The sequence below is a fragment of the Akebia trifoliata genome, chromosome 8 (genome assembly GCF_017979445.1).
Source record: "Akebia trifoliata isolate Shusen 1 chromosome 8, ASM1797944v1, whole genome shotgun sequence".
Taxonomy (NCBI): domain Eukaryota; kingdom Viridiplantae; phylum Streptophyta; class Magnoliopsida; order Ranunculales; family Lardizabalaceae; genus Akebia; species Akebia trifoliata.
The window spans coordinates 27,141,562-27,164,618 of record NC_141382.1 but is presented as its reverse complement, the minus strand read 5'-3'; the positions used below and the strand labels follow the sequence as shown (position 1 = coordinate 27,164,618).

General features: G+C 43.0%; 1 protein-coding gene across 1 annotated transcript; it reads right to left on the bottom strand.

Annotated features, from left to right (window-relative positions):
- Nucleotides 1-9: 9 nt before the first annotated feature.
- On the bottom strand, nt 10-1,182 carry LOC147396445 (uncharacterized). The gene has a single exon (XM_086450124.1). It carries the CDS (start codon nt 1,180-1,182, stop codon nt 10-12), a length of 1,173 nt encoding a protein of 390 aa, XP_086306250.1.
- Between the last annotated feature and the right edge of the window lie 21,875 nt (nt 1,183-23,057).

Here is a 23,057-nt window from a genome sequence, read left to right as displayed (position 1 = left end):
GGATCTTTTTTACCTTCTCCCGAATCTCACGCCTAGACGGCACTCGGCCCCTAATAATCCTGTGATGGTATGAATTATTCTGCGTTCTTCCGTCTCTCGACGCCCTCCTTTAGCTGGCCTTCTTTGCTCGGGCTTTCGCTCAGCTCTCTCGGTAGCCTCCCCACTTCTCCTTCCTCCCGTGGAAACATAACCTTTGAGCTTCCCTGCATCGATCATATCCTGGATGATATGGCGCAGCCTGTAGCAGTCCTCAGTAGGGTGATCCTCAGCCTCGTGATACTCGCAGAATGGTTTCCCGGGTTTCCCCTTATACCCCCGTGGCGGCTGAACGAAATCGGGCTCCCCCCTTATGTGTCTCAGTATCACGGATAGCTTTTCGTTGAGCGGGGTATACACCCGGCCTCTTTTCCACCACGACTGCTCGTTCGAATCTCTCCGCCTTTTCTTACTTCCTTCCACTCCGGGGTGGGTCGGTACCTTTGAAGCGCCTACTCCTCCTTCGCTGTTAGCCACTGTCTGGGTGCTTCTTCTTCTGCCCTTCACAGACTCCTCCACCAGGATGTACTTTTCCACCTTCGCATATAAATCTTCTAAACGAGTAGGATCAGACTTGATCAAGGACTCATGCAGCCGTGTTCCCGGGATCACCGCAGCGATGCACGCTGCGCATGCTGTGGCCTCGTCCATGCCTTCTACGTCCAGGGCTCTCGTTCGAAAACGGGTTATGAACGACCTAATACTCTCCCCGGGCTCCTGTCGAAGGTTAAATAGAGTGTTAACTCCGACCTTCTTCCTTCGCAGGTGCACGAACTGCCCCACGAACGTTTCTTCCAGCTCGGAAAAGTTCGTAATGGACCCGGCTGGTAAGGCCTGGAACCACATCATGGCCCCGAGCCTCAAGGTTGACGGGAACAGCTTGCAGAGCAACGGATCATCATTTTGGTACAGCACCATTTGACTTCTGTAGTGCAGTATATGGTCCATGGGATCTCGCATCCCGTCGTAAGTTTCAAACTTTGGCATGTGGAACGACCTGGGTGGCTCTGACTTCATTATCGCCTGCGAGAATGGTGTCCCTTTGAGTTCCCGAATTGCATTCCGTACCTTCTGCGCGGGATCCTTTCCTCGCGCGAATTCCTCATCCCTCCTTTTGAGCATCTCCTCCACTTCCTTCCTCGTCATGGTTTCTTTAACTTCAGAGCTTCCCTGCTGCGTTTTTACTGCTGCTTAGTCTTCAGTCCAATCTACCTCCGTTCTTGCCGCTCGAACAGGATGGTCGCTACTCTGCTCTGCCCCTGGGCCCTCCTCGGTCTCCGCACGCTCGCCTAACCTCTGCCTGAGCTCTTCGTTTTCCTTTCTTATTTTCACTATCTCATCGTTTTGTTTCTCCAACCCCCTGCGCATTTCCTCTCTCATCTCTGTGAGTAAGTTGTACATTGCTAGCATTGGATCCGGCGCGTTTGGGGGCGAGTCTGCTGGTAGTGGATTTGATGGCTCTCCACGATTTTCGCCTCTAGCTCTTCCCATATTGGTCGTTTTTCTCCTTGTAAGTATCCCACGGACGGCGCCAAATTGTAGATGCACGAAATGGCACTACACTTTCCTTCTCCTTAAGCTCGGGGGGACCTGCAAAACAGCCCACTCCGATGATCAAGTTAGCCAAATTGATCAGTGTAATCTCTTTAGAGAAGAAGAATTCGAACCTTTTGTACTCGTAATTTTCTTCCTTATATAGGTGTTCAACTTCATCGTTTTCTGGGCCATCCCTTGAGGTGACCTGGGGTAGTTAGCCCACTCTCTGACATGTCAGCTGCAGGAGTTGTTTCAACTGCCCTATTACTTCTGAGAAATTCAGAGTTGGTATGTCATGACGTTGGTTGTCAGAACTGGCTGTCTATTGCAGGCTCATCTGCCAGACCCGTCATACCGACCTACGATTGATGGCACACTTCCGAGTTTCGAATACATGCATTCGTCGGGGTTAATAAACCGAGCAAGAGTCGTTGTTCTCCCCGACCTCGAAATCATTAATCCTGGCCCCTGATCGAGCCACGTGTCCGTGCTCAAGAATTTCCCCCACATCATGCATCTCCATTTTTTGTAAACAAGATAGTAACGCTTGGTCATCTGTACCCACAGGTGGCCAAGAGAAAGAAATACAAGCAGCTAGAAGTACCTCCATATTTTCTAAGATGATCTACAGTCACCATGAGTTCTTCTGAACCAGCACAACCCCCAGTAGTCGAAACATCAGGCATCGATCCACAAATCACAGCATTATTGAAAATAATCGAGAGGTAAGAAAAGATAGTAAGTGCTGTGTTAGCCAACGCCAGCGTCATACAAGCTCAAACAATACAGCAACATGCATCTAGATCAAATCAGGATTTACCTGAGCAACCTCCCCAAGGACCACAGACTACCATGCCGCCTACACTGCCTGAATACCAGGGGCCCCCACTCTATATCCCACAGAATCGACCATTCCTGATGATGAATGTGAGTACAGGGCCACAGAGGCCAAGAGCGCAACAGACGAAAAATGGGCTCAGCAAATCGAGTCTCTGTAGGAAGAAATGAGAAGGATGAAGGGCCTCAACATTATGAGTGGAATTCGGTTTAAGGACCTCTGCTTCTACCCCAATGCTCAATTACCGGCCAAGTTCAAGTGTCCAGAGTTTGAAAAATATAACGGAGTAAGGTGTCCTCTGTCGCATATAAAGTTATACTGTGGATCCATGTGCCAGTATGGCGAGGATGACAGGTTGTTAGTACAGCTATTTCAAAGGAGTTTAACGGGACCAACACTCAAATGGTTTTCTGGATTGGACCACACGCTTATCAAAAACTGGCAGCACTTAGCTGAGATGTTCTAACAAAATTACCAGTTTAATACAGATGTGGGTCTAGACCGGAACGATATGGCCAAGATGACAAGAAAGCAACGGGAAACGGTGAAAGAATATGCACAGAGATGGCGAGAGTCGGCCTCACAAGTAAGGCCTACAATGACCGAACAAGAGATGAACACCACGTTTATCTCAACACAAGGGTACGCCTTCTATACTCATCTGGTGGGGCACACCACTGGCACATTCTCCAATCTGGTACAAATAGCTGATCGGGTCGAGGATGGGATTCGAACAGGTCTGATCTTTGATTTCACAAGTCTAGGGACAACAGCAGGGGTCCCTTATCAAAGAAAGCCAGTGCCTCCAGGAAAGAAGAGGGAATAAACACAAGTTAACAACGTACAGCCCAATCGACCCCTCTTTATCCCTTCACCAACACGAAGACCACAAGCATCGTCAAACTCATGGGCACCAGCACCACCAGCTTAGAATCCTGCACCTCAAAACCAGTTCAGGACAAATCCTCCACCAGTTGCACAGCAGGCACCACTATATGGGCAGAACCAGCAGGCACATCCCAATAGAGTAAATAGAGTGTTCACTAGGTTACCCATGACACTATCGGAATTACTACCAATCTTGCTCAGGGGTGAGTATCTTGCGAAACGTCTGCCAAATCCTGAGGCTGCTAAAGGGCCAGAGTACAACCCCAATTTGTTTTGATAATTTCACATGGGTGCACTAGGGCACTTTACAGACCAATGTTGGTAGCTCAAACACCAAGTACAGAACCTGATCAACAAAAAGGCTCTCATCCTAGATGGACCTGCCAATCCGTCCCAACAACATAATATCAATCAAAACCCCTTACCAACTCACAATGGAGAGGGGAGCGGGCACAAGGTAAATGTTGTTTGTGGAAAACTCGACTTCAATCCCTCAGATTTGATAGCGCCTATCGGGAAAAAAATCAGGGTCCACTTAACCAAGGAATCGCAGGCGTCTGTGTAGACACCCCATTTTTGCACTCGCCTGATTAATCAACTCGTCAACCCGATCGTAATGATTCCCAATGATGGATGTGTATTCCATTGCTTTATTTTGTTACCAGATGTGTTTTAGAAATCCGGATAAGGTATCGCAAACTGACAAAACCTTAGAAACCACGTTACGCTAGGAAAACACGACCCCAGAAACATAGAAATCATCATCTTTCAGACCCAAAAGAAGCTTCACGATAAAAATTACCAAAATACCCCTAACATCAAAACAACCCAGAGCCTACGTTACGCTTAGGAAAACTCTCTCAAACACATAAAACAACAAATTAAAATCAAATAAATCATTTCACCAATTTTAATAGAATTCAACAAAATTACGAAAATGCCCCTCATAAAGTTCATGACCATTTCACATAAAAAATTTCATAAATGACACAAAATAATATTTCCATTGAATTCCTTATGAAAAATCGATTCTAAAACATCCTAGAACATTAAAAACCGACTTAAAACGTGAAAAGTCCTCTCCAGGGGTAAAACGATAATTTCACAATTTTTATAATTAAAAATTCTGAAATTAATAAATAAAACATTAAATAATTAAAGTGAAACATTAATGAAATTAATTTAAAAATTGGAACTAAAAAATCGATTAATCAGGCTTTCAAGTAAAATTATTGAGGGTTTGTGGGATATTTCTTTAAGGACCCCTCCATTTGGGGGTCCAAATAATTAAAGAAATAATGGAGGAGAGGTCTCCAAAAATTAAAAGTAAATCAAGCAAGACTAAAGTCAAGGTATTAAAGTCAATCAAGTGAGACTAAAGTCAAAATTAAAGTCAATTAAGCAAGACTGAAGTCAAAATATTAAAAGTCAATCAATTAAGACTAAAGTCAAAATATTAAAAGTCAATCAAATAAGACCAAAAGTCAAAATCATAATAGAGTTCTAATTAAATAATAACTCTATCTAATAGATTTCTAACTAAAAAATAATTCTACCTAAAACAATTTTAATTAAAACACAATTCTACCTAAAACAATTCTAACTAAAACACAACTCTAATTAAAAGAACTCTAATTAAACACTAACTCTATCAAAATCAAACCCTAAAAAAATCTATAAATAGAGGTGCTCACACCCTATTTTCGTATCAAATCATAAACTCTAAGAGAAGTAGGTCTAAAAGCCCCCTAGCCTCCCATAAACCCTAGTTTTGGAGCCCCAACTCCTTACCTAACATCCCTCCTTCGATTTTAGCCTAAATAACACCTAAAAGCCTTCCAAAAACATCCCAAAATCCACAACAAACTTGAAGAATTCAGATCCAAGAAAGTAGAGATACTTTGCCTCGGAGATCAGGAATCAAATCCGGAGACAGAACGAAGCAAAAAGTACGGTACAAGGAGCAATTTTTGTCGGATCTGAGGGAACAAAGTATTCGCTATCGGAAAGGTATAACTTATTTATTTATTTATTATTATCTAGGTTTTTAGTAATGTAATTTATTTGAGAAATTAGTAGAGACCGGCTTTGGCCAGGCGGGGTTGGTGCATAACACCTTCCAACCCCGTAACATGATCCCCGAATCCAGTTTTTTCTGTTCTAGATTAGTCTTTTATCTGTTTAGAGTCATTGATCGGTTCCTGGACCGTAATAACTAGGTGGCGACTCCCAAACCTCAAGGGTCAAAAGCAGATCCGCGCACCCCACGGATCGAGGGCGCTTTCAGTCCGCGGTCAACATAGTCAACCATTATACAACAAATTCATCACAAAACTCGCAATTACCACTCAGATTGGCCGACCTCACCATCCATCCCATTCATCAAAATACTACTACTCGACCACCTTTAGTTATACCTTACGGATCACCAAACTATCAAAATTCAACCCGACCTCCTCTTGTCGTACCATACACACTGCCAACTCCTCAAGGATCAACCCGACCTCTCATCCATATACCATACACCTCATCCTCACGTCCATCACTCGTCATTGCATACAATCCTCATGTAACTCCTCCCACCACCACTACATCCAAATCATCACCACCACCCCTCATTCTCAATGTAAAACCCGATCCACCTCCCATGACCATACACTCACCTAAACCATTCCTCTATAGCTCCAACCAGACAGTCCCCTGGAGCTACGAGTCCACCATCACCACTACCACAGGGATCGAGACCATGAAGAAAACAATAGTGGCTGACATCGGGCATATGACAAGGTAGGAAGATGCCAAAAATTATCAAAAAAGGGGGTAAACGCCGGTAAAGAAACAAAAGAGGCCACGAAAGAAGTGATAGATGAAGATAAAAGAAAAACGAAAGGAAATGATAAGCTGTATAAAGACGATAAGACGGAAGATAAGGTGCAAGTGACAGACAAAGAGGCTGCAGACTTCATCAAGCTCGTTCGAAAAAGTGAGCATAATATTATGGACCAGCTAAACAAACAGCTAGCTCAAATCAATAGTTTGGGCCTAATGCAGAAATCAGAGGAACACCAAAAGGCATTACTGAAAGTTCTAGGAAAATCACATGTACCTGCAACTACCTTACTGACACAGTTGGAGCAAATAGTTGGCCAGATCATGGCCCCCAATCCTATTATTTTCACTGAAAGTGAATTCGTGCCAGAAGGGCGGGGGCACGTAGAACCGTTAAACATCATGGTCATGTGCAAGGGCATGATGGTTGCCAGAGTACTAATTGACAATGGCTCAGCGCTTAATGTCTGTCCGCTTGAAACCTTTCAAAAACTTAATGCTGATTGGTCACATGTCAAACCTAACAATAAGATTGTCCGAGGCTTCGACAGTTCAAGAAGGGATTCGCTAGGAGTAGGGGACTTACCTATCACGATAGGCCCGTGCACCTTTGAAATAACATTTGAGGTCATGGAGATACCGACAACCTTCAATTTATTACTGGGCAGGCCATGGATCCATATAGCAGGGGTTGTACCTTCCTCATTGCATCAAAGAGTCAAATTTATCATGGGACAGAGGATGATATCAGTATTAGCAGAAAATCTCATCCCAGCAAGGAGAGCTCCAGATGTGCCATTTATCGATATCGAAATTATGAAGGACAAGGCACTCTATCACTCATATCAATTTACTACTGTCAACCACGTGGAAAAAGGGCAGGAAAAAGTAAAGGCAGAATTATCACGGATAAATCTAATGATTGGCTGGGTCTTGAAAAGAGCAGGTTACCGACCCAGACAGGGGTTGGGACCAGGAGGAAGAGGGAAAGCTACACCGATTGAAGCAAAAAAGTACAATTCTTATTTCGGTTTGGGGTTTAGGCCTACAAAAAAGGATAGAGCAGAAATGAACGACAAGAAAAAAGAGCTTCGACTAGCGAGAAGACAAAATCGGGAACCGAATGTCTGGAATCTGGGCAAAGTTCCTCACATCAATGTTAGCTTCCCAAAATCACATATTAGACCTGACAGTTTATTAGAACCGCTGTCAACAAAATCGATAAAGAAGCCAAAAGTGGTAAATTTCAAACCTGTGCACATTCATAAAGACTTAGTTGTTGAGTCCTAACCATCCTTCGTAGAAGGCATTGATGTTTTATTCAATGGGGACTCCAACAAAAGTCTATTAGAGATTGCTCTAGAATCCACCAAAGTGGAAACCACTACCAGCCAAGGGAACGAATCACCTTTTCCCATGGGTATTGACTGGGCGTCAGTTGTCATCCCACCTAGTTTGGGAGGGACTATGCCCCAACCTGATGACAACAGTAACAATCAATTGGAGATTATGGTCATCTCTGAACCATCGATCAAATCACCCAACAAATCACTCTCTCATCTCATTCGCCCCCTCAGAAAAGAGGAAGTGTTGAACAATTGGGAAGAATTTCCATTATCCCTTGAGGCTACTGAGGCCTAAAAAAAATGCTGTTAGGCAATATCAATTTGCCCGAGGATCATAACGAGTCCTTGTCCTCGGGTAAAGACTGTTTTGAGGGCTCTTTATCTTTATTAACGAATTTGCATGATTGTTCTTCTTATTTCAAGTATCTAGAAAATCACAAATAAAAAAATATTTCTCAAAAAATAAAAAAAATAAAAAATTTTCAAAAACCAAAAAAATCAAAAAGCTTTCAAAATTGCAAAAAAATAGATATTTTCCAAAAACCAAAAAAGAGTTCTCAAGGGATCTGTCTCCATCAAATGAGTGTCCAGATAAAACAGAATTTGAAAGGGATGAGTATGATTTCGATCTTGAACTCGACTTCGACCTCATGGGGATCGAAGAAGAATCTGAGGACGAAATGGAATACCCACCCAAAGAAATCAAAGACTTGGTAGAATGTCACGAGAAAGGTATTCAACCAAACATTGAGGATACAAATTTAATCAATCTTGGTACCTAAGTGGACCCACGAATTGTCAAGATAGGAACTTTATCAATGTCACAACAGAATGAAGAAATGGTCGAGTTCTTATGAAACTATCAGGACGTCTTCACATGATCATACAGATATATATGTCAGGTTTAGATACAGATCTCGTTGTACACAAGCTACCAATTACCTCAGGAAGCAAACCAATCAAGTAGAAACTGAGAAGGCTAAAACCAGAATGAACCCTCAAGGTCAAGGATGAGGTCATGAAGCAATTCGAAGTTAGATTTCTTGCAGTTTCTACATACCCTGAGTGGTTGGCTAACGTCGTCCCAGTACCCAAGAAAGATGGGAAGGTACGTATGTGTGTTGACTATCGAGACTTGAACAAAGCTAGTCCCAAAGATGATTTTCCACTTCTACACATCGATACTCTAGTCAATAATATAGCAGGACACGACATGTTCTTGTTCATGGATGGCTTCTCAGGCTATAACCAGATAAAAATGACAGAAGAAGACCAAGAAAAGACTGCATTTATCACACTATGGGGTACTTTCCACTACAAAGTCATGTCATTCGGGCTGAAGAATGCAGGGGCGACTTACTAACGGGCAATGACCGCATCATTCCATGATATGATCCATAAGGAAATGGAGGTCTACGTAGGTGACATGATTGCTAAATCCGGCATTGAAGAAGACCATCTGGTGAATCTGAAGAAGTTGTTCGACAGACTCAGAAAATATAGTTTGAGGCTAAATCCGACAAAATGCGTGTTCGGGGCAACATCAGGCAAGCTACTAGGGTTCATCGTCAGCAGAAGAGGCATCGAGATAAATCCTGCGAAAACTAAGTATATCCTCGAAATGAAGGCACCTGTTTCAGAAAAAGATGTTCGGGACTTTCTGGGGAGAATACAGTATATCAGTCGGTTTATAGCTCAATTGACGCCTATCTGTGAGCCAATCTTCAAGCTACTAAGGAAAGATGCGCCGAAGAAGTAGAACAAAGACTGTCAAGAAGCATTCGACAAGATCAAGGAATATCTGCTCACTCTACCAGTCTTAGTCCCTCCTACTCCAGGGCGATCTCTACTGATGTCTATCTCGGTACAAGAAACGTCAATGGGGTGTGTGTTAGGGCAACATGATGAATCAGGATGGAAGGAACAGGCCATCTACTATCTTAGCAAGAAATTTACAGAGTACGAAGCAAAATATTCAACGCTTGAGAAGACTTGCTGTGCACTAGTCTGGGCATCTCAACGATTGTGACATTATTTACTCAGTTACTCGACTATGTTTATCGCTAGGATGGACTCCCTAAAGTACCTATTCAAAAAATCAGCACTAACAGGCTATACAGCAAAATGGCAACTATTGTTATCTGAGTTTGATATCACCTATGTTACTCAAAAGGCCATCAAAGGACAAGCCATCGCCGATCACCTCGCCGAGCACCCATTGCCTGATTATGAGCCATTAAAGACAAACTTCCCCGATGAAGCCATATTAATAATGGATATTGAGGACGATGATGACGAACTAGGCTGGAAAATGTACTTCGATGGAGCAACAAATCAGAAAGGAAACGGAATAGGAGCAGTTTTGATCAAACCAGATGGGTCCCATGTGCCAATCGCTATCAGATTGAAATTCCAATGCTCTAACAACGAGGCCGAATACGAAGCATGCATAGCAGGGTTGAAAGCAGCACTAGATCTCGAGGTAGATGAGATTGATGTTTTCGGAGATTCAAACTTAGTAGTCTATCAGACGATTGGAGAATGGAAGACCCGGGAACAGAGACTGGTCCCTTACCACGAGTATCTAGAGGAACTAAGCTCACGCTTTGACAGGATCTCATTCACATAATGCCAAGAGCTAAGAATCAGTTCGCAGATGCACTAGCTACGCTTACTTCCATGATTAGTATTTCAGAAGATCTAGTCATCGACCCAATTGAGATTGGAATTCAAGATGAGCCGGCTTACTATCTTCCTGTCGAAGTAGAAGAATCCGAAGAAAAGCCTTGGTACTCGGACATCAGGGCATATCTCAAAGATCGAACCCTTCCCTCGGATGCAACATCAAATGATCGCAGAACCATTCATAAATTGACAGGGTAATTCTTTTTAAGCAATGGTATTCTGTACAAGAAGTTGCACCACGAGGTCTTGCTTCGATGTGTGGTAGAAGTAGAAGCAAAACGATTAATAGAGATTGTACATGGTGGTGGCTGTGGACCTCACATGAATGGTCATATGCTAGCAAAGAAGATTATGCGGATGGGATATTACTGGACAACAATGGAAAGTGACTGCTATCAGCATGTTCGTAAATGCCATCTGTGCCAGATTTACGCCAACAAGATCAATGCTCCGCTTCAGAGCTACATAATATGACTACTCCTTGACCTTTCTCACTCTGGGGAATGGACGTCATCGGGCCAATCTCACCTAAAGCTGCAAATGGGCATCGCTTCATCTTAGTGGCCATCGACTACTTCACCAAGTGGGTAGAAGCTGCTTCATACGCCAACGTCACAAAAAGTAATGTCCTGAAGTTTGTCAAGAATAACATTGTCTATAAATATGGACTTCCCAGCGGATTAGTGACTGACAATGCCAAGAACTTCAAGAACAAAGACATGGTCAAGATGTGCGAAGATTTCCAGATCACTCATCACAACTCTGTACCCTATAGACCCAAAATGAACGGAGCAGTCGAGGCAACCAACAAGAATATCAAAAAAATAATTGAGAAAATGGTAGTTACGTACAAAGATTGGCACAACATGTTGCCTTTTGCACTTCACGCCTATCGAACCTCATTCAGAACTTCGACTCGGGCAACTCCGTATTCTTTGGTCTACGGAATAGAAGTAGTCTTACCCGTAGAGGTTGAGATTCCTTCCCTCCGGATCTTAAAAGAAGCAGAGTTAGATGAAGCGGAATGGATTCAAGCTTGGTTTGATCAACTGAATTTGATTGAAGAAAAATGCCTCGCAACCATCTGTCACGGACAGATCTATTAACGACGGATAGCCCGTGCCTACAACAAGAAAGTCAAACCTAGAGATTTCTCAACAGGAGACCTTGTATTGAAGAAAATTCTGCCAATCCAAGAAGATGCCAGAGGAAAGTTTCGACCAAACTATGAATGACCATTCATCGTGCAACCGATCAATGCTGACACTATTAAGAAGTACTATGCTTGAAATCTGACCCTGAGATGACGAAAGGCCATCTTTGCTATCCCAAATTAACTATTATACCTTAGTCAACATTTTTGAGCCATCACGTTCATTTCTTAACCTAAGACTGGGGCAAGTCAACAACTACAAAAAAAAAAAAATCAAATCAAAAGCACCAAGATACTCCTGGCCCGCATGAGGATAAACTATGAATGGCTAAAAATACAAAAATATAAAAAAAAGTTAAAAAACTCGGACACTTGATCTGACCTCGACCAAAATCTCCAGCCTAAACAAGTTCGAGAGACGTTGGGAGGAGACATAGATCACCTTTTCGAAATAAAAATAGACGAATCCCATGTCTAGCCCACTTTAGATAAATACACTTAGACCTTAATCTTTTTGTATCATTCCACTACCATTAGCTTATGCCAACGTTTCGTCCCAACAAAAGTCCTTTTTGATCAGGGAATGTTCCAGGGCAACACAATGACAATGGCAGCACCAATGATCTTGCAACTTGGTTTGGACCTCAAAGTCTTATTAGTCATTGGAAGACTCGAGAAGGGAATCCAGGTCGGATATTCGAAAAAAAAGAGCACTCGAAGTGTAGAGTAGTCGATCTTGCGGCTCAACCTGAGTTGCCGAACCACGAATAGTTGTCAGCAAACTCGAGAGGGGAATCTAGATCTGTTACTCAAGAAAGAGTGTTACTACAAGAGTAGAGTCGTCGATCTCGCAGCTCAACTTGAGTCACCAAGCCACAAGGACACAGAGACTCCGAACGGAACTGTAATGTAAAAATCCAAAAATACAAGCATAGTCTGAAGGGCATAGTGAAAATCTGAAAGGGCACTATTAGTAAAAGAATTAGACTATGACAAGATCAAAACTACTGGCACGATGAAAATCCTAAAAAGGACGTCGATGTGCAAAAATGTGAAAACCGGGTCTGGTGAAAACCGTAATAGGCACCAGAGGCAATAAGGGTAAAAAAAAAAAAACTGCTAGCCCGTAAGAGTATAAACTGTGAACGACAAAATATTTCTAAGAAAACCCGTGACCCTAAATAGATAACAATCCTCCAAACACTAAGGCATTGGGGATGACTCTAAAGGAACTAAAAGATAATTGACGCTTATATCCCCTGTGTTTGGCAAAAGCACCAAAATCGTCGTAACCAAAGATTTTACAAACTTTGAATTTATCGTACTCATTTGATAAAGACATTGCACAAAATTGCATTTCAAAACTACTATTTTGGCCAATGATGACAAATCTAGGACTCACTCAACAAAACTTCGTGTTTTCAGGAAAATAGATATACCTGAGGCTAAGTAAGTACAAAACCTATTTTCTTTGCATTAATCTTTCAACATTTTGCATACATTCAGATAATGAAAAGAAAATACAAAAAGTGGGAGTACAAAGCAATCGATCAAACATCATGGTAAGAAATTAAAAAGGAGTCAAGGCGTTCCTCTAAAGCACGAATCCGGGCAGCCTGGCTCATCATCACTTTCTCGGCATCGAAAGCATCGCGACTCACCAAATACGCTGCGAAATCATCAAAATGAGGACACTGGGCAAGTCGATCCCTCAACTCAACGACTTCAGCTCGAAGCCTAGCCACTTCACTACCATCACTACATCCGAATTGGGCAAGGGAAGATGTCAGCCGAGCAATCTCTTTCTGCATCTTCTTCTCGGATTTGAATCAGATAGCCTGAATGCGACGATGATCAGTCTGAGACTCCTCCACTCGATCTCGATAATCAAAGAAGGATGAAGCACCAGGGCGTGTTCAGGGAACTATCGATACTGATGGTTTCCCAGAGATGAGTTCTCGAATCCAATGAAGATATTTCGAGAATAGGTGTGCTGTAAAAATGGGTCGACTCAAAACCTCAACTCTACCTCATTCCTTTACGAGTCGACTCAAAATGGCAGTCGACAAATGACCGACCAACTCATTGAAATTCTCGGGGACGAGCACACCCTGGTCATAACCAAATTGACGAAGAACCCGAAGTGGTACATAATGAGTTGCCACGTGAAGACCGATCAAAATAAGGAAACAGGTACCATCAAATGTAATCAGGGAAGACCCTCGAGGTTGGAAGGCACCAACCCACCTCACTTCTTCATCATCAAGGTTGCCGATAGAAGAATACCATTCTTCTTTGCCGCCCTAGACAAATGGCGCAACTCGCCTCGACATCATAAGCACGAGATCGGCATTAACGCAAAATGGACGACTAACAACTTCGGTGGAAGCCAGATGATCCATAAACCAAAGCTACAATAACATGAGCATTCTAAGCTTTGGAAACTAGTAAACTCAAGTTTAAATTTAAATCTAAACTAAGTTAGAATTTACCTGCAAGAGGGGAGCACATCCTCAGAAAATCCGACCACGACCAGAAGAACAAGCCGTGAGAAATTGGAACATCTCGCTCAAAAGCATCTGTGATAGTCGATGTCCTTCTCGGACTTGTTGAATCACATGAATGAGAGAAAGATCTATGATGTCTCCACCACCTGGAAACAGGAGTTGACGCACCACTATCAAAGTAAGAGAGTTAAAATGAATCAACGGCTTCGAGGGATCCGTGAGGCGTTCAATCAAGAAAGACTTGGACATTGTCTTCAAAATCGATCCACCATCCGAAATCTTCAAAAACTTGTGGCTTATCCCCAAGAAGTCGGAAGCCTCACTTCGGTATCCATCACGCAATTGTGGAATCACAACTGGGTCCGATATCTCGAGCCCCAACAACACTTCGAACTCCTTAATGGTGGGAGTCATTTCATGCTCTCGAAATTGAAAGAGATTAAGCTCGGGGATCCAATACCCCAACATGGCCTCAATCAAACCCCATTGCAATAGGACCTTGGGCAAAGAAAGAATGAACCCCAACTTATTCAAACACCATTGGGCTCTATCATCGTTATCCATGTCATCTATCCAACTACTCAAGAAAGTATCCACAATGCCATATTTTTTCAAGTTGGAAAGAGTAGAGAGCACCTCCATGGAGCTTGAAAAGAAGAAGCTTTGAGGAAGAAGGAGAGTAAAAATCACCAAAAATGTGAAAGAGAGAAGTAAAATCGTAAAAAGTGAGAAGTTAGGGCAAAAACAATGGTAAAACAGGCTTAAAATATGGGGTAAATCGTGCTGGTCCGTGTATGAAACATGGATAAGGTCAAGTGATAATTGATCCGTGCCTAAAACATGGATGGAGTCAAAACTAACTTATCCGTGTTGGGAACACGGATAAAGCAGTACGTGACTCATCCGTGCTTAAGACACGGATAAAATACAAATTGCCCTATCCGTGCTCCTGGCACGGATAAAAACTGGGAAAAGTTATCCGTGTTGAGAACACGGACTAGAACATGTTAAGCCTGGGATCCTGAGTCATTTGAGATTTTGGCAACTCCGGACCACATAATGACCATCTCAGGGCTCGATACCTTGAAATCATATGAAAAAATAGTGGGAATTCCTACATGCTCGATAAATGCGTTCAAAACTCTCAAAAGCTCTCAAAACACGTACCGGGCACGTATGATCATATTGGGCCAGATTAAGCCTCCAAAGACCACCTCACTCACCATGGACCCCAAGAAGGGCACACCACTCAAGAACACACTCGAAGGGACCTTTGGACTCTAATCGTACCCTTTACCCGCCCATAGGCTCACCAACACTCAAACAGGGCTCAAAAGCCCTAATGATTGACATCACGCCCAAGAAGCTCATTGGAGCCCGAATCAATCGCACAGATGATCATAATAATATGAAAAATACAATAAAATATGAGCATAAACACACATATATACAAAAGTTGGAAATATTTACATACAACATCCAAAAACTATTATAAAATGTTTGTCTGTTTACAAGGTACATCAAATGATCAAATCGAGGGGGGAGCATCGTCCCGGGCACTCTGAGTCTTTGGGATAGCTCTAGAAGAAGAACCCGCCACTACACCCAAGCCAGACACCCCAGAAGAAAGTAGACCGTGCATCTGCAATCGCCCTTCCGAATCCATGAAGAAAAGCTCCGCGTCCAGGGCAACATCCTGCTCTGTGGTCCTCGCAAGATCAGCACTCGGAACGGAGGGTCCAGTGGAAAGGGAGGCCTGAAAAGGGAAAAATAAAATAGATCAAAATACATGCAGATGTATATACAGAATATGCGAGGAAATGAACAACTAAAATGCAAGTACTTACCCTGGGAGGTATTGGAGGCCGTGCAGAGGTACTCGCCTCGTCTCGGCATTGATGATAATCCTGAAAAGATCATAAGAGAAGCAATCAAAATAGAATATTCATGAACTACAATCTATGAAACAGAAGAGGAACAGAAAGTGACATACCACCTCAGCCTGAAGACGAGACTCCCGCAGGGCCATCTCCAGCTCCTGGATCCTGGCCGCCTGTGCTTCTATGCGAGTCTCCTACTCCTCGATACGAGCAGCCTGCTCCTCCACCTCAGCCCTAGAGGCTTTCCACCTATTCTCCATCTCCACTGCCCTCGCAGCCTGAGCCTAGATCACATTGTAGCCCTCTCGAAGACGACGAAGATTATCGGCCTGAGAACAAGAACATCGATCAAGTGAGACAGGGATATAATGAAATGCAGAAAGTTATAAGGAAGAGAGACAGTGATAGAATACGTACCGTGACAGCATGCTCCTGAAGAAGGATCCCTCCGATCTCGGTGATCCCGGCTCGGGCGGTGACAGCAGGCATGATGCACCAAATAGAGGCCTCTCGAAACCAGACCTGGTAGTCACTGCCCCTCACCAATCCTGCAGCATCAACACCCCTCGACTGGGCGAGATACTCATCTACCTTCATAGCCCCCGAGATGGGCTCAGGTGGAGCGACAGGGATGCGAAGGCTTCCGTCGTGCTGGAAAAACAGGCGCTCCCCTAGATAAAATGTATATCTCTGCTCGCCAATGAAGTGGGGGTAGCGCTGTCGTCTGGTGTTACGCCTGTAGGTATTCCTCACCTCCTGCCTCCCGCTGACAGTGCGGGGGAGGTCTCGTAAAGTAACGGAGAAGATCTGCAAAAGAGACAGTTAGAAAATAAGTACAAATAGTTCCAAGGCCAAATAAGAGAGAAAAAGCTCAAGTATTCACGTCTCGAAGACGACATCGATCGATGTGGGCTCGAGCACTCCTAGGGCTACTCCTGGTAGCCCTGGCATCTCTAGTAGCCCAGAATGCTCCCAATGGATAACCCTCGTCGGGATGACGACGGGTAGGCAGATAGAATGGAAAATATACATGAACAAAAATTTGGAAAAAGAAAGAAAGCATCAGACAGTGAACACGACATCGAGAAAGGAACTGAGAAGAAATTAAGATATACGTTACCTCAATAAAGTGCCAGAAGAATCGAGTGGAGATGCCAGCTCCATGAGGCGCAGTGATGCCCTCCACCACTCAATCTAGCCCAGCCAAAATAGTACCATATATGAGGCTCCCCCAGTCAAAATCTCTGATGTGATTGATATCGTACATGACAGAGAGGAAGGTGGTAGAGACGGAAGAATCGTCTTCCAAAAAGAAATAGCTGTCGATGAGGAGAAGGAAGCAGATGCAGAAAATAATGTCGAAGTCTCTATCTCCAAATCGGACTGATCGCTCTCTATAGGTGTGAGGGGCCCCATCTTCTCCCTCAATCAACAGCAGGCCCATCAAGACCTCTGTACTGATATGCCCCATCTTCCCTACCATAGAGGAAGGGACTTTGGTAAGGCCCAACAACTCACCTACCTCCTGCACGGTTAGCATGGTCAAGGGCAAGGGTTCCCTATCCATCGCAATGCCCGTAATCACCACAAAATCAGAGGGCCTAATACCTATGTCCACCTTAGGCATGTGGAAAGAATGAGTCGCTGGGAACCACCTATCTACCATGGCTAGAAACAGAGGTCGATCTGCCCTGAAAGTCGGTATCTGTAAGAAGGCTCCGAAACCCACTATCGAGAACTGGGTGCGGATATCATTTGAAAATAGGGCAGCTGTGGAAAGAGAGGCGCTTCATCTGCCTCTGAAACTAGTTGAAGGATAGGGCGTAGGGATATCTAAGTGAACGAGCATAGAAACATGCCTCCCTAGCCCACGAAGCAGAGAGGTATTTGGGACCCTCTCGCTCTCCTTCGCAGGGATTTCCACCCTGGGAACCTCATGGCCTATTCGGTCAGCACCTACATCCCGATCAGTCTGGCCTCGACCACCACGTCTGCCTCTCCCACCACTACTGCTAGGGAGATGCTCAGCTGGACCACTCTGAGAACTACTAGCCTCATCTGCTCGACTGTCAGAAGAAGAATCGACCACTGAAGCTGAATCAGGCATCCGTGAAGGCTGTTTCGGCCAGCCATACTCTGTGGCCATGTCAGACCCCAAAGCAAAGCGGGTCCGGGTTCGAGGCCTCGCCTCCTCCTCCTCGTCCGAGGAATACCTCGCCACTCGAGTCCTCCTCTCTCTACCCATCTGCAAGGTAATAAAATACTAAGTCGACAAAAAAACGCGTCCTATTTGCCTATCTTAAGCCAATTCAGTTTAACCCCAAACCGAGCCAAAACCTACCAAACTCAGTCATCTAAGTTAAACCTATCCAATCTGAGTCAAACCCAGTCAACTTAGTCAAACCTATCCAACTTGAGTCAAATTCGACCCAACTCAGTCAACCAAAGTCAAACTCGGTCAACCACAGTTAACCCATTAAACCCAATCAATTCAAGTCAAAGTCCAACCTAACCTAGCCAAAACCTACCAAACTCAGTTATCTAAATCAAACCTATCCAATCTGAGTCAAACCCAGTCAACTCAGTCAAACCTATCCAACTCGAGTCAAATCCGACCCAACTCAGTCAACCAAAGTCAAACTTGGTTAACCACAGTCAACCCATTAAACCCATTCAATTCAAGTCAAAATCCAACTTAACCCAGCCAAAACCTACCAAACTCAGTCAAACCCAGTCGAATCTGAGTCAAACCTACTTAACGCAGTCAACCAAAGTCAAACTCGGTCAACCCCGATCAAAGTCTAGTCAAACTTATCCAACTCAGTTAACTCTGTCAAAACCTAGTCAACCCATTAAACCCAGTCAACTCAAAATCCAGTCAAAACCTAGTTACCCAATCTAGGCCAACCTAACCCATCTACCAAAACTAGTCAACCTATAGTCAACTCAGTTAACTTGGTCAAAACCCAGTCCACCCACTAAACCTAGTCAAACCCAGTCCAAACCTACGCAACCCAGTTAATCCATTTTAAGCTTATGCCAAACCAATCAATCATTCATCACAAGAAAACACCATTAAAAAAGAGAACAAATATACAGATATCCGGAGCAAGTCAAAGCATTCATAATTTAGCAGGCGAAGAAAAACGGAGATAAAAGAGAAAATGTAAAGATCATGATAAACAAACAATTCCAACCAAAAAGCATGCTAAAAAGAGGAAAAGAGAGGAAAAATCAATCAGTTTAGGCCCTTTCACCAACAGTCCAACTCAATCCCCACAGTCCCACAAACAGTCAACTTTAACCACTTCTAAATCCCTACCAAGAACCATCGTTAAACTCGATCCCATTCTCTTTCCAAACAAACCTTAAACCACCCCTTAAGCTACCCTAGTTCCCACCCTAACATTACACCTAAACCAACCTATTAACCGCCCAAAGTACCCGTTCAAAAACCGGTTCCAATTCCCGCTCATAACAGCACCTAGACCACCCTGATCCTTACTCTAGGAATCTTATCTATGACCTAAAAACAACCCCAATCCCTACCCAAATAGTCCATAAAGTCACCCCATGCCTATAATCATTACCCAACAACCCTCTTGACCATCAACCCATCATCAGAGTCAAGATGCCCACCCAAATAGTCCAATCCAACCATCACAACTCCCACCAAAACAACCTCTTTGACTGCATGCATCTCAAACAAGTCCGTACCATCAACTATGCAAGGGCTTACATCACCCAAAACACCTCGCCCGAGCTCATGCAAGGGACCATCATCCATTATTCGGGACACACCATACAAAGTCCGCCATCCGAATTAGTACCCACTCCTCACCCTAAATAACCCTATTTGTGACCTCAAAACCATACATTTCAATCCACCCGGCCTACCATCACAGCCTTACCACCGAATCCAAATGTCAAAACCCCATCTTACCATACGAACCTAAACCAAAAAATTTATCTACCCAACCCAACTAGTTGACTCTTAAAACACCACACACTCCAATCTTGCTAAATAAAATACGCATCGAACCCAACAACCAACCATCCAACAATTCAAGGATATCCTCGAAAGTCATTCAAATCAGTAGCTTTACCCCCCTCCACCCAACTCAAATATGCATATGCAAGCCCATCAACCCCGCTCAAAATCCAATCCCAACAATCCAACAGCCTCAAATTCGCTTCAACACACCCACCAATCCCAACAACTGGTAATCAATCTCAAAACACCAGTGATCAAAACCACCCCCCACCACATCAACCAAAGGTTCAAAACCAAACGCCCACTCATCATAACCATGTCCAAGCAAGAAAAAGAAAAGAAAAAAGAGAGAGACCATTCAGAGATAACAACATAAAAGAAGAGGAAAATCAGGCAAATAGTGCATTCTCATCATAGTAAAAAGAAGAAAAAGAAAGAAGGAAAATCAGTCGAAATACACATATTTTCTCACAATAATAAAGAAAGAAAACAAAAAGGAAAATCAAAGCATATATGTGTGGGGCAATTTACAAAATGATCTCGATGCCTAGCAACCAAGGAAGAGGAAAAGAAATTAAAAGAAATAACTCACCTCAAAACGAAGTTAAAAATCACTCGAGTTCGTTGAGCCTTCGAAACGTCTAAACTAAATCTAAGCGCTCCAAAACTTCCAAGCCAATCCACCAAGCGTCCAAGTCAAGGGGAATCAAAGAGGAAACAAAAGGAAATGAAAAGAATCGCCAAAAGTCGCCAGAGAAGAGAAGAGAAACTGAAGAAAACAGAAGGAAAACCGAAAATGAAAGGGCGCGCAGGCCTTAAATGTTTAAATTTTGTACTGGTCCGTGTTACCAGTACGGGTAAGACAAAAGGTGTGCCATTCGTGTCACTAGCACGAATAAGGGGAATTTGGTTGAACCGTGCCTCAAACACGGATGAAAGAAACATGAATGCTATCCGTGTTCTAAACACGGGTAAAATCGAACCAAATGCTATCTGTGCTTAAAGCACGGATCAGTCAATAAATAAAATCAAAATCAAATCAAAATCAAAAATCAAGTAAAAATCAAAAAATCAAAAATCAAGTAAAAATAAAAAAAATCAAAAAATCAAAAATCAAGTAAAAATAAAAAATAAAAATAAAAAAAATCAAAAGGTCAAAAAAATCAGAAAAATTCAAAATTCTTTTCGAGTTGCAATCAAGTCCGAGTTGTTAAAACACGATTAAGAAATATCCAAATTTTAAAAATTACTAAATCTGCGTCAAATCCGAGGTCTCACATGAGATCCGCGCCATCGAGACCAAGGAATCAATAAGGTAACTCTGTTAGACCCCGTGCTTGAGTAACCATTTTCTACAAAAATTATCAATTCGATCGGTAATTCGAAGTCGTGTTTTACCAAATTTCGTTTGGTCCGTACAAATATAGGTTTAGTCTATCCTTTGCACGCAATTCCTGCAAAGAAGGGCAGCTGTAGACACCCCAATTTGAACGGGTCCTCACTCGAAAGAGCCCAAAAATAGCAGTTTTTCAATAAACTCGGCCAACGGGCCTTAAGAGCCCAAATCATTAAAATATGACACTCTTATCAAAAGCGAGACCCCTAAGACCCTTTAAGAGTCTAATGGGCCCACATAAAAAGGCTTGACATGCCCCGCTCCATGTAAAATGTCGATTTAGGCCAACGAGCCTTTAAGGCCCAGAACGCTGAAAAATGGCAATTTAATTGAACCAAGGCCCCTTAGACCTCCCAATGGTCTAAGGGACTTACAAAAGAGTTGTGACCCATCTTACACGTGTTCAACCTCACCACTCCGCCTTTATATCCAAGAATAACCGAACGCTCGATGAAATTCTCTAACGGGTCTAAAAAGCCCGATTCGTCAACACGTGACAGTTTAACCGATCTAATAATTTCTAAAAATCCTAAAAAAATAAAAAAAATGAAAAAATGTGAGACTTGGGATGCCTACCCCTCCTCTACTTCCACCGCTCAGCCTCCGGATCCGCGAACACCTTAAATCCATTCAAGGCCCATAAACCATTAACACTCTCCTAAATTAATTTCCTACCTTACACTATAACCTAAAATTAACCCTATGTCACCTAAAACCTAAAACCTACCCACCCTCAAAATCCAATCCAAAACAAGTCCTACCCAATCCAAAGCCCAACACTAAAAGCCCACAAAACATCACTCTATCCATATCCAATTATCCAACCCACAACCTTAACCCATTATCCATTACCCAGATCAACCAATCACCTCCCCAAACATCAAAAGATGACACATGTCATCACTACCTTTCACCTCCCTCATCTAATCACCTATCCCCATCACCATTCTCTAAATAATCTATCTAACCCACATCACTTCCCTCTAAAATCACCTCAACCCATACCCTACCCTAACCTATCCCCATTCTCTAACCAACCACATCACAACCCATACCCAACATACCCTAACCTATCATCATTCTCTAACATCAACAACCACCCACATCACAACATACATCTACACCCATCATTTTCCTTAAAATACTCCAATGAAATCACCTCAACCCATACCCCCTCTCATCGTCAACTAACCAACCCATACTCTTCTCTCTAATCAAACAACCACCATCAACCAATTAACCAATCTTATCACCTCACTCTCTCATCACATATGCCACATGGTATCATCCCCTTCCTCCTCCCAAAAACCAATCTACCAACCTCTTACACAACCCATTTTTCTAAATCTAAACACCTCACCTCTTCAACTAACCTAACACTCATTCTCCAAACAACCCTTTTACACCCCCACTTCCCCATCAACAATCACTTATCTCATCCTAGCAAACACTCTATCCAAATGGATTTGGGTAAGATCTAAACAATTTGGATCAAAACCTTACTCATTTTCATTCTTTACAAAACTACCCTCAATCTCATTTCAAATTTCATACCCCCATCTTTAAAAAAGAATGTCATTACCCATTTTCCTAACCTTTAACCCCATTATACCCCCAACATCCTCCCAACACCTATAAATACCCCTCCCCTCCTTCCAAAAATGATTATCAAGTTCCACTAAGAAAAAAAAGATATTTTCTCTACTTATTTCTACTACTCTCATACCATCTTCTAAAAAAAGGAAGTTCACTCTCATATTTTATTAAGGACTCAAGAGAAGAAGAAGAAGAAAACGAGATCAAAGATACAAGGTGGGTTCAAAGTACACCCCCTCCCTCTCTATCCTCTTCTCTTCCCTCTTCTAATATCCCCTTTCTTCTTTTTCATTTTGTTTTAAATGAATAGTTCTTAAGGCTTAAATCTACAAGGGTCATCTCCATTAATGAGATGATCCTATGATCGAACCGA